At 41.8% G+C, this 12,081-nt stretch overlaps 1 protein-coding gene across 6 annotated transcripts in view; it reads left to right on the plus strand.

Annotated features, from left to right (window-relative positions):
• heatr5a (HEAT repeat containing 5a) overlaps nt 1-12,081 on the plus strand; it is a 45,685-nt gene that overhangs the window by 8,427 nt on the left and 25,177 nt on the right. For 4 of the 6 annotated variants that reach the window (XM_041812881.1, XM_041812882.1, XM_041812880.1 and 1 more), the window contains 15 exons: nt 435-646; nt 827-935; nt 1,196-1,345; nt 1,472-1,643; nt 3,569-3,732; nt 4,280-4,529; nt 4,635-4,790; nt 5,187-5,437; nt 5,930-6,041; nt 7,078-7,230; nt 7,493-7,592; nt 8,019-8,128; nt 9,369-9,538; nt 9,635-9,798; nt 11,137-11,242. In XM_041812881.1, the coding sequence (XP_041668815.1) occupies nt 435-646; nt 827-935; nt 1,196-1,345; nt 1,472-1,643; nt 3,569-3,732; nt 4,280-4,529; nt 4,635-4,790; nt 5,187-5,437; nt 5,930-6,041; nt 7,078-7,230; nt 7,493-7,592; nt 8,019-8,128; nt 9,369-9,538; nt 9,635-9,798; nt 11,137-11,242 (2,379 nt within the window). The remainder of the gene's footprint in view (nt 1-434; nt 647-826; nt 936-1,195; nt 1,346-1,471; nt 1,644-3,568; nt 3,733-4,279; nt 4,530-4,634; nt 4,791-5,186; nt 5,438-5,929; nt 6,042-7,077; nt 7,231-7,492; nt 7,593-8,018; nt 8,129-9,368; nt 9,539-9,634; nt 9,799-11,136; nt 11,243-12,081) is intronic. The other 2 variants (XM_041812883.1, XM_041812885.1) reach the window with 1 other exon arrangement.

A 12,081-nucleotide genomic window follows, 5' to 3' on the forward strand; every position in this document is an offset into this window, starting at 1 on the left:
ATAAGTAAAAATGGGATAAAATTGGTAAAAACAGGTAAAAAGTTACAAAAAAATGATTAAAATGTCAAAAATGGGAAAAGTGGATTTTAATGACAATAAGTAGCTTAAATGGGATAAAAGTGGCAAAAATATGAAAAATAGTGTCAAAAACTGGCAAAAAGTAGAATAAAAGTGGAATGTGGTGTCAAAAGGTAGCTTAAATGGATTAAAAGTGGCAAAAAATGGTGAAAAGAGCAAAAAAGTTTCCCTTTTTTAAGTTTTCCTGGGGTAATAATATTCAAAATTAAGATATAAGAGAGCCACAGATAATCAGGAAAGAGCCAGACATTGAGCATCACTGCCATAGACCAATGCACTCTGACCCCTCTGGCGTCGTTCATAGACAGCTTTCTTTACTGACTGACTTACAAACATGAATGGCTTCTTCTCTGCAGGCCGACATTAAACACAACCAGCGGCGTCTCATCGACCAGCTGTCGGGCATTCTGACTGGCTCCCCCGGCCCACCCACCCGATGGCTGCTGGCACACTGCTTGGCCCTGCTCTACCGCCTGGGAGACCCCGTTCCTGCCAGCCTAATGGTGGATAGGTGCAATGACATCATCCGCAGCAAAGACGACTCTCCGTCGGGACTCCCGACGCGGCTGTAAGTCACGCTGTGTTCAGGACAGGAGGGGAGGATGGGAAAAAAGAGCTCTAAATATTTTTTCAAGTGTTATTGCTGAACGTTTCTGTCAAGTCAGCACAAAAAAATAAAAGATTGTCACTTTTTTCACAATAAAAGGTGTAAAATGACATCATGAGTGAGTTAATACGTCTGTTTCAGGGCGGCTGTGGCGTGTCTCGGTGCCCTGTTCGAGCAGCTTGGTCGGATGCTCGTCGGCTGCTTCAAAGACACCCTGGCCAACCTGCTGAAGGCGATGAAGAGCGCCGAGGTTTGTCAGCAGCTCAGAGCACCATGAGTTTTTATTTTATATACACATATCCTCCAGTGTCCCCAGTCAAGGAAAAGAGCCTCTGCTCTCCCTAAATCTCATATTATGGTGACTTAAATACACCGCTGACAGCTGCACACATGAGTTATCAACTTTCAAAACGAGTGTTGCTAATGGTCATTTCACGGATATACCTGCAGAACGTAGTTTCGGTCTTTCTGATTGGATTTTTCTGTTGAAGCTTTCTCTCCCTCTGCCAGTCTCAGGGTCGGTATGAGATCATGCTGAGTTTGGAGAAGATCCTGCGAGGTTTGGGTGTGAGCGCCGTGTCGTGTCACCGTGACGTCTACAAGGCAGCGAGAGGTTGTCTGACAGACCGATCCATGGCTGTACGCTGCGCCGCCGCCAAGGTAACAACAACCAGGAACGCACGAATCCTACTTCAAATCATCCATCAGCGTTTAGAGCAGTCTTCCCTCCACGCAGCCGCATGTTTCTGCAGGAAATATGAACACGTATTTCTGTGTTTCCGTCAGTGTCTGCTGGAGCTGCAGCGAGAGGCCGTGTTCCTGTGGAGCAGCGAGCTGGAGAACGTGGCCACTCTCTGCTTCAGAGCGTTTGAAGGTTCCAACTACAACGTGAGAGTTTCTGTCTCCAAACTCCTGGGAACTCTGCTGGCTGCTGCTGTGGAGCCCAGACAGAGCGCAGGTAGGACCAGCAGAGGATGGAGTTAGTTTGATTATGGCAGGAACAGTGTGCCAGAGCTTCCATCAGCCTGAATACTTACATTTACTAGGGCTGAACGATTTGCAAAAACAATCTAACTGCGATTATTTTTTCCCAATATTGCGATTTAATGTGCAGTTATTTTTAGGTTCCCCATCTTATGCGTTGTTAAACAAACACAAGCAATAAATCACTCTTTATTAATAAGAGCACCATATTAGTTAAATAAAACTAGGAATAAATAACTTTAAAAAAGATAAGCCATTTTCATTCATATGGCAAATTTGATATCAACTGCTATATTGAAGGGGACGATCTTTTTTTGTTATTCTTGTTTTGAATAAGAAAAACACATACATGAGGGAGAAAAGTAGGATTTTGTAAAAAAAAAAAAAAAAAAATCCACAAAAGAAACTCTGCATAAACCAAAGATACTCTATTTATAAGAAAAGTGGCAAAACCTTTTGCCATTGAATATCACTTGTTTCCTTTTTTGTCTCTTCTTTTTGCCATTTTCCCATTTTTGCTCTTTTTCACAATTTTTTTCCCACTTTTTATCCATTTAAGCCACCGTTTGCCATTACATACCACTTGTTTACTCATTTTTTGCCCATTTTTGCTACTTGTGATTGCTTTTTGCCCATTTTAGTCACTTTTCACTCAATTTTTTTGCTACTTTCCAACCATTTTCCACGTTTTCTCCCATTATTTGCCCCTTTTCACACATTTTTGCTGCTTTTTTCCTGTTTTTGCAACCTTTAACTTCACTTTTTCCCATTTAAAACACTTTTTTTGTAACTTTTTACCCATTTTTTTACCACTTATATCCCATTTTTGCCCTGTTTCAGTTTTTTCTCCCCATTTTTACCCATTTAATTTACCTTTTGTCATTAAATACCACTTTTTTCCTAGTTTTTGCCAATTTTAATTACTTCTTTTTGCCATTTTTGCCCCTTTTTACCATTTTTTTCACCACTTTCACCCATTCAAGCTACCTTTTGTCATTAAATACCACTTTTTTCCTATGTTTTTCCCATTTTTTCCACTCTTGACTTCTTTTTGCTGATTTCAGTCACTTTTCACTTATTTTTTGCCACATTTTTACCACATTTGGACCACTTTTTGCAACCTGTAACTCATTTTTTGGTCACTTTTCACCCATTTTTGCTACTTTCTGACCCTTATCCTTCCCATTTTCACCCATTTTTGTTGCTTTTTGACCATTTTTGCCACATTTAACTTATTTTTAATGCTACTTCAAGCCATTTTTGCCACTTTTCACCACTTAGATTGTGGCTCTTGCACAGGTAATTTTGAACCACTTGGCTCTTTGGTTGAGTAACTCTGCTGTAGAGCATAAAACATGTATCTGGTATTCTGACACATTTCAGATTAAAGAAATGTTGCACTGTCTGCGATTAGAATATTGCAGCAGGCCTTATTGCGAGTTAATCTAATTTGCGATTTATTGCGCAGCTCTGATATTCACCCAGATTGGTACTTTTACTTCTACGTCAGTTAGTTTTAACCAGAGTACCTGTACTTTTCCTAGAGACCAACAGTCCTGAACTTTCCCACCCCTGTATTATGTATTGTATGTATATGTATTGTATTACAGGGTCATCTTCTGTGTTTCTGTAGTTAGGGGACTGGAAAGTCTTAGCTCTATCTGCAAACAAATGATGATTAAAAAAACTTAATTTTGTGTGGCAGCTTCAGAGCATCTGCAGATCTCAAATATGACCTCTGTATCTTTAAATTCACATTTTCTTTTCTAGAAAAAAAAAATCTTTAATTTAACTTGATCCTGTAAAAAAAGAAAAAAAAGGAGAGGGATCCTGGAAAATCCTTGTAGGGGTGTCAGACCATCTCTATGCTGTTGTTTAAGCCCCTGTCTTTTTTCCCAGCAGCCCCCAGGCCAGGTGGGCGGAATCGGAGCTCCCTGGAGGAGGTGATGGATTTGTTGTCGGGCGGATTCCTGAGGGGCGGGGCGGGTTTCCTCCGAGCAAGCGGGGACATGCTGAAGGGGACGAGCTCGGTGAGCAGGGACGTCCGCATTGGAGTCACACAGGTGGGTCGCCATGGCAACAAGGTAATAAAAGTGTAACTGAAGCCCGATCAGGTCTTTAATGCCTCTGATTTCATAAAGGCCACTCCCTCCATCCTACTGTCCCTAATCAGCCACAGCATCATTCATGTGCTGTTTTTTAGACATCAGAACCATTGAAGGTAGACTCACCACGAGCTGGCTGAGGGAGAAACATATGGTTTATTTAGCCAGCAGGACTACATTACCCACAATCCTATAGTGTCACTGAGACGTCTCTGATTGGCTGACCCTGCCTTTACACAGGAAACTTTAGAGTTTGATCTAGTACTGAAGCTAGAATCAAATGTAATGTTCCTTTTTTTGCAACAAAAGATGGATTAATCTGGTAATGAAGGTAAGATTTATGACCACATAGAAGAAATAAGCCCATGTATTATCCATTAATTTCAGGAAAACCATGTTATTTCACATTTGAGGTCAGATGCAGGGGTTTTATCTGAAAGAAGTGGTCTGAGGGTTTAGCCACTCTTCAGATATCTAATGACGCATCCCTCCTCCTCGTTCTCAGGCCTGCGTCGTCTTCGTCTCCACCCTGGGCGGCTCCTGGTTGGAGGCCAACTTCCCGGCGTTCCTGTCTCTGCTGATGGAGCTGGCGTCTCACGGCAGGGCGACACAGACGCCTTCTGACGCCGTGGTGACCCGCCGCTGCGTCTCCTTCATCCTCAGAAGCACCCTGGGGTCTCTGCTGGGGGAGAAGGCTCAAACCAACGCCGCCAAACAGCTCTGCCTTGCTGTGGCGGCACAAAAGAAAGCCATCGGTGAGCAAACAGGGAGTGTTATCATACTAATAACACTTAGAGGAGGGATGATCATGGAGCTGGCCTTCTTGTCTTTCTTATGCTGATGTATTCATTTGTATGCAGATGCAGCTCTGAGCGACGGGAATGTGGAGACCAGAGTTTCGTCTGCAGACGTCTCAGCCAGCCAGCACGTGCTGGTCTGCTGCCTGCTGGAACTGGGAGGACTCATACAGGGACTGGGATCCACCGCAGCCCCCCTCATCACTGACAGCAGCACAGGTCTGACACTGACACAGAAATTCATCCAGTTTATAGACGGAGAAAGTGTGAGAAGAGAGGCAGATCTGTGCTCTGTCACAGGAGACGAGAGCTGCAGAGAAGGATCACAGCAGGAAAACCTGCACATTCAGCAGCAATAAAAACTCTGATTTACCAGAGCTGCTATTATGTGCTATGTGTTCCTGTAAAACGTCCTTGGCTTTCTTGAAAGGCGCTATATAAATTCAAGATATTATTATTATTATTATTATTATTATTATTATTATTGTGTAGTCCCCTGACTAAAGATGGACTTCCTCCAGTCTCTTAAAGTGATGGTTGATTAAAAATTGGACCAAAGGGAAATATGGAGGTATTTTAATGTTGTGTTGTTTTTGGTTTGTTTTTCCTGTTTAGCCCTCCTGGACACAGTGATCTCCGTCCTCCTCCACCCCGCCGCCTCCGCCTCCCTGGCTGCCGCCTGGTGCCTCCGCTGCATGGCGGTGGCAATGCCTTCCCAGGGTTCCTTGCTGCTGGATCGCTGTGTGGAGCGGCTGGTGTCGCTGAAGTCTTCCCCTGAGGCTGTGGCCGGGTACGGTGCTGCTGTCGCCGCTCTTGTGGCCGCAGGGCAGCACTGTCCACTGGGCATACCTCACACCAAAGGCATGGTGGGTAAAAAACACTGGATTATGTAGCTTTACACACCTGGTTTTCATTCAGTACTAATAAAAGGCTGTTTTATATCAGCTGTAGAGAGTCAGGCTTGAATTTGCAGCATTCTTATTTTAGATACACTAAGAAATAATCAGATGGGGTGACATTTCCCTCATGATCAGGGAGAAATGCACTGGAATAGGCTCATCCTGGTCAAGTTGAAGTGATCCAGAATACAACCAGGATTGTGTTGATCCTCCTTCCTGCCTGCAGGCAGCTTACTTGCCTCATGCATGCATGCCTGAAAGTCCTAAACAAGACTGTAAAACAATGGAAAAAATAAGAAATGTTAAAACAGTATCCAGATACAATAAACACCACAGTAAAACCACAGTGCAGTAAAAAGATGTAGAATAGATACATGTTGATGTCCTCTTGTGTTTTTGTTGCACATGTGCATGCATATCTATCTTTGTGTGTTCATGCGTGCTCATGCATGTGTGCAGGCGGTCCTGGATCTGGCTGAAGACCTGCTGCGTTCAGCCTCTCAGAACAGTAGGATCTCTCTGCAGAGGACTCAGGCTGGATGGCTGCTCGTCTCCTCTCTCATAACACTTGGTACGTCTGACCGTGGGCATATTTAGAAGGTTGTGACAAGTTCTTCCAACTATCTTTTAAGTCAGCAACGTCCAACAATGGACCAGGCTGCAGCTGAATGACGGGCCAGCTGTTTTGCAGCAGCCAGCACTTGTTGAAAGCCCTGAGAACAGGGATCTAAAGGCAGATTCAGTTCTTTCATGATTAGCTAGACAGCTCACAGATTCAACGCACCACATCTGTAGGCTTCCGAAAAGGGTCAGGCATAATTGCAGGTTTGGCTGGACCCTGACAGACCCAGAGAACGAGCCCTCCTTAGTTCTACTTTAATGATCCTATCAGTGTATGTGAGTGGGATCAGTAGCATTGGTGCCGTTCTTGGTGCCAATTTTCAACATTTTTGCCTCTGCCCATTTTGCCACTGTAAACACATTTTAACACTATTAACCCCTTTTTTCATTTATAAAATCCAATTTAACTACATTTTCTGCCCATTTTTGCCACTTTAAACACATTTTAACACTATTAACCTCTTTTTCCATTTATAAAATGCTATTAAACTACATTTTCTGCCCATTTTTGCCACGTCTAACCCCTTTTCTCCACTTTAAATACCTATTTTTGTAAATTTTATCCACTATTCTCACTCATTCTTGCCACTTTAAATCCTCCTTTGACCCATTCTGTTTAAAAATAGGGCTTTACATTTTGAAGAAGGCTATATACTACGACATAAATAGATAAAATAATGTGTTTGTTTCTCAGATAAGAGTGGTTATTAATCAGGTTAAAAAATAAAATAGGGTTTTCACAGCTGAACTTTACAGTGGACGATGATTTGGCCCTCCATTTGTCACGGTCCCAGAAAGCTCTCTCCTTTATCCCCCTTATAGGTGGTCTAGATAAGGGACTTTCTCATGGATCTAGGGCAAGCTGAGTATCTCGACTTTAGGACCATTTTCACAACATTTTTAACCTTAATGGTTCGGACCAATCCCAGCATGCTTTTTCAAATTTAAATGGTAAAGTTTGATTCATCTTTTTTGCGTCTGTTCAGGTCCAGCTGTGGTGGAGCACCACCTCCCCCGCCTCCTCCTCCTGTGGCGTTGTGTGTTCCCTGCCTCCCTCAGAGAGCAGGAGATGGAGCTGCGGCGAGGGGACTACTTTACGTGGCAGGTTACACTGGAGGGACGAGCTGGGGCGCTCAGTGGTCAGTTCACATCATGTCTGCCGCACTTTCTGTTTTCTCTGCAGCACATAAGACAGTTTTCATTCATCACGACACTCAGCTTTCAGTTTTGATTCCTCGTACGTACATCTGTAACACTTTCAAGGAAAATTAGAATCTAACTGAGAAAAACTGCTGCGTTAGAGCTTAAACAACAACATGGCTGTCCTCAGAGTGGCCCAAAGGTCTGATCATTTTAAGCTTCAGAATAAGAAGGAAAATGTCTGTTTCTGTGTCTAAACAGCGATGAAGAACCTGCTGCTGCACTGCAGAGAGCTGGTCACTGATGACGTCATCAGCCGTCTGCTCACACCATTGGCCTGCGCCGTCGCCCTGTTAACCAAGTCAGTCCCACAATGTTTGAGTGTGAAACTCCTGTGTTTCTGCAGAATAGATGAAGATAGAATATGTTTATAGGCTGTTTGTTGTTTGTTTCACATCACCGTAAAGAAGTCCAGATGGGGGGCAGGAAGTGATTTCAGCACAGAGAAAACGCCACAGCGTCTGTGTGGTTTACACTTGTGTGACCAGTCATGTTGAGAGAAAAACAGAGCTTATTTAAAGTCCTGAAAGCAGAGACGCATAAAGGCAGAGAGCTGAAATAGAATCACAAACGTAGATAAAAACAGGCTACTTTACTACGTTACCATTGGTTCATGACTGCTGATCTCCACTTCCTGCTTCCCCTCAGTCCTTAGGATCACATGACTGACCTGCTGACTGTAACCTCCATGTCGTTGTCTGTCTGGGTCATTTTTATCTCTCACCAGGTTGCCCGCCCTCTTCAGGTCTTATGGCAGCTCGGTCCGCAGCATGTCGGTGGTCTACAGACTGAGAGTCTACGAGCTGCTCTCTCTGCTGCCCCCTCACACCTACCAAGGTAACAGCACCCCCCCCCCCCCCACTGCTTCTGTTTTCATCCACATCAGCCCTTCTGTGTGTGATTGTCTCATCCTTTCATCGTCAGCTCCAATGGACACCTCGATGGTCCAAACATGCTGGCTCTTTAAAAGATGAAGCTTTTAAACTAAAGTCATTTTCATATTTTCTGTCTGGGCTGTCTGGTTCCACCTTTAAGAGTGTGCAACATTAAAACTTGTTTAGAAACCACAGCAGTTATGGGATTGTTGAAAAATGCCATCGCAAGAGCCACAATCTAAATGTTGAGAAGTGACTAAAATGGGCAAAAAAGCTGTAAAAAGGTGGGAAAATGGGGCAAAAGGCAGCTGAAAAGGGCGAAAAATTGCTAAGAAAAGGATAAAAGTGGCAAAAAACCTTGTAAAAGGGCAAAAATTGGATGAAAGTGGCAAAAATGGTTGAAAAATGGCTAGAAGAAGTGGTAAAAATGGGCTAAAAGCAGCAGAAATGGATGAAAAATTGCAAAGAAGCAGGATAAAAGTGGCTAAAACTGATGAGTAGAGGCAAAAATAGGATGAAAGGGGCAAAAATGGTTGAAAAAAGGCTAAAAGAAGTGGTAAAAATGGGCTAAAAGCAACAGAAATGGATTTAAAGTGGCAAAAAACAGGGGAAAAGGGGCAAAATAGGCATGCAATGGAGAAAACAGGGTAAAAAGTGGCAAACATGGGTGCAAAGTCACAAAAAATTGAGTTAAAGGTGGTCAAAAAGCAGCAAAAGATAAGTGAAAAGTGACTAAAGTGGGCGAAAAAGGCTGTTTAAAGGTGGGAAAATGGGGTAAAAGTTGCATTTAATGGCTAAAGCAGAAAATAGGTGAAAAATTGCAGAAGCAGGATATAAGTGGCTAAAATTGATGTAAAAAGGAAAAAATGGTTGAAACGTGTCTAAAAGAAGTTTTTAAAAATGGGCTAAAAGCAGCAGAAATTGATTGAAGTGGCAGAAAATGGGGGAAAAGGCAAAAAATAAAGGTTGAGAATTAAGTTTGACCATTTCAAACCTACTCTACACGTGTGGGAAACAAACTGGTTAATGTAACTTGCAATGAAACATTTCTGAGGTGAAAGTTTAAAAGAATAATATTTCAAATGAAGACATAAAAGAGTCCCACGTTGAACATCACTGGTCTAGAGTTCAGTAATATTCGTGTCTTTTCTTTGAATATCAGCGTTTCCCGTTGCAATGATTGTTTTCTCGTCTTCCTGCAGAGAGTTTCGGTCTGGTGATGAACCAGCTGGTGACTGATCTGTCGGGTCAGGAGAACCTGAACCAGGCGTGCTCAGAGCTCACCCTGCTGCCTCCTCTCTGTCACCATGACGACCTGCCTCTGGTCGGCCCTGCCCTCCACGACACAGACCACAGATACATCGAGGAACAGGTACCGGGATGTCAGCAGGACTTTGGTCTGAGAAATCCATCAGTCCTGTGCAGGGAGGAGAGTTTTTAAAGCTTTTGGATGTTTTTTTGTTTTCAGCTCCACGGCAGCAGCGTGGGAGGAGGATCTCTGGACAACAACGCCTTCAGTCTGTGTGAGCGGAGCGAGGAAGTACCGGCTCCTTCTCCTCCTCCTGTTGCTCTGACCGCCGCCACTGTCCGCCTCTTTGGAGCTCTCTTCCCCCACATCATCCCCCCTCAGAGGTAACTCGCCTGGGACTGTTAAAGCCCGACTCTTACGTGTGGGCTGTAATGTCGACATTTTAGCAGGAATAGTATTAGATGTTTAACTTACTTTTACATCTTTATATCATTTCTAAATGAAAATCCACCTGGGTGTGGCAGGTGGATCTGCTCCCTACTCTTCAACACGCCCACATTTGACCATCAACAGTCGACGTAAAGCTCCTGATGATGTAAAATAGCTTTAGCTATGCATTACTGTGTAGAGACAATGAAGTAAAGTGTGAACTGTTATCTTTTATCATTTAAAAGCTGGATCATGTTCAGATTTTAAAGAAAGACCACACTAGAGCAGCGGCTCTCAACCTTGGGGTTGGGACCCCCTTTGGGGTCGCGAGACACTGAGACGGGGTCTCCAGATGCCCTAAAAAACTACTTATATTTTTTAAATTACACTGTTGCCACTTTACACAAATTTTGTCACATTTTTTATCCCTTTTCATCATTTTTTCACACCAATTTGAACCCATTTTTGCCATTTAACCCCTAATTTTGTCAATTTTAAAACCATTTCCACCACTTTTTTCTGCCTGTTTTTGCCACTTTTAAACCAATTCTAACCACTTTAGCTTAATGTTGCCTCTGTTAACCTACAACTGCTACTATTGACCCCTTTTAACACCCAGTTTTTCAGATTTTAACCAGATCTCATCATTTGATATGCCTAGTTTTGGTAGTTTAACCAATTTCTGCCAATCTCTGCCTTTTTTTTCCCTCAGTTAACCCTTTTTTTGCGAGTTTATATACATTTTCCATCACATTTGACCAAATTTCCACCCATTTATGCTAATTTAAAGCCATTTCAGCCACATTTTAACTCCCTTTTACTGCTATTTATGCACATTTTTGCCACTTAAATCCATTTCTGCTACTTTTAAAATCCAACTTCACCACATTTTCCACCACTTCTTTGCCATTATTAACTTATTTTAGCAAATTTTACTTTTTTTTTTTTTGACAAAAAGGATTTCAATTTTTAAGAAGGCTTTCTGCTAGAAACATGAATAAATAAAGATAATTGTTTCTTTGAAATGGTTAAATATAAAATATGGATATCACAGCTTAACTTTACAATAGATCAGGATTTTGCTGACCTCCCTGGGGGTCCCTGGTCTCTGGCACCTTTATTTTAGGGGTCGCGGGCTGAAAAGGTTGAGGACCACTGATTTAGAGAGTTCCAGTGTTTGAGTTCATGATATAAGGTGTTTAAATAATAAAGCTGACGGTGTCTTTGGCAGAGTCGATTATAGGAACGTTTTAAATGATGCTGTGATGAAACATCCACTCTGTCTGTTTCAGGGTGAAGATTTTGGAGCAGTTTGTAGAAACGGTGAACCAGCTGAAGGGTCAACGCCAGCAGACCATTCAGACACACGTCTGTGCTGCCCTCTGCAGTCTGCTCAAGGTACTACACCTGTCTTAATCAGGGATATCAAACTCAAGGCCAGGGGGCCAAAGCCGGCCTGTGGTACAGTTATTCCAGCCCGCATGATCATATCATATTTATTATAACAGGCCCACCAGTATGAGGTCTGTGGATTTCCTCCAGTATAAAAATGTTCTTTAACTTTGATGATTTTAAAAAAGGGTAAAAATAATTCGATAAAAAGTCTGGACACATCAGCTTGTGTTTTCATTTCATATCTTCAGATATACATCTCACAGTAACCTGGTAAACTTATGATTTAGTATTTTTATTTCATATTTTGACCTTTTCAATTCATAATTTTAACTTTTTATGTAACATTTTACCCTTTAAATTCACTGTCTTGACTTTTATCTCATATTTTGACCTTGGAAACTCATGATTCAGACTTTTATTTCACATTTTCACCTTCAAGATTTACAGTTCTTTTAATTTTTTCTTGTATTTTGACCATAAGACTCACAATTTAAAATTTAAACTCATATTTTGATCATTTAAACTTATTATTTTACATTTTATCTAATATTTTGTCCATGTCCACTTCTTACTTTGACCTTTTCTCTCATATTTTGACCTTAAAGAGTCACAATATTGAATTTTAACTCATATTTTGATTTGTTGAACTCATGATTTCGATTATTTTTCTCATATTTTGACCTTGAGTCATTTTTTCAAACTTTATCTCATATATTGACTATTAAGATTCACAATTTTAATTTTGAAGTCATATTTTGACCTTTAAAAATCCATGATTTGAAATTTTGTCTCATATTTTGACCTTTAAGATTCACAGTTTCAAATTTCATCTTATATTTTGA

Source organism: Cheilinus undulatus, linkage group 18 (assembly GCF_018320785.1).
Source record: "Cheilinus undulatus linkage group 18, ASM1832078v1, whole genome shotgun sequence".
Lineage (NCBI taxonomy): Eukaryota > Metazoa > Chordata > Actinopteri > Labriformes > Labridae > Cheilinus > Cheilinus undulatus.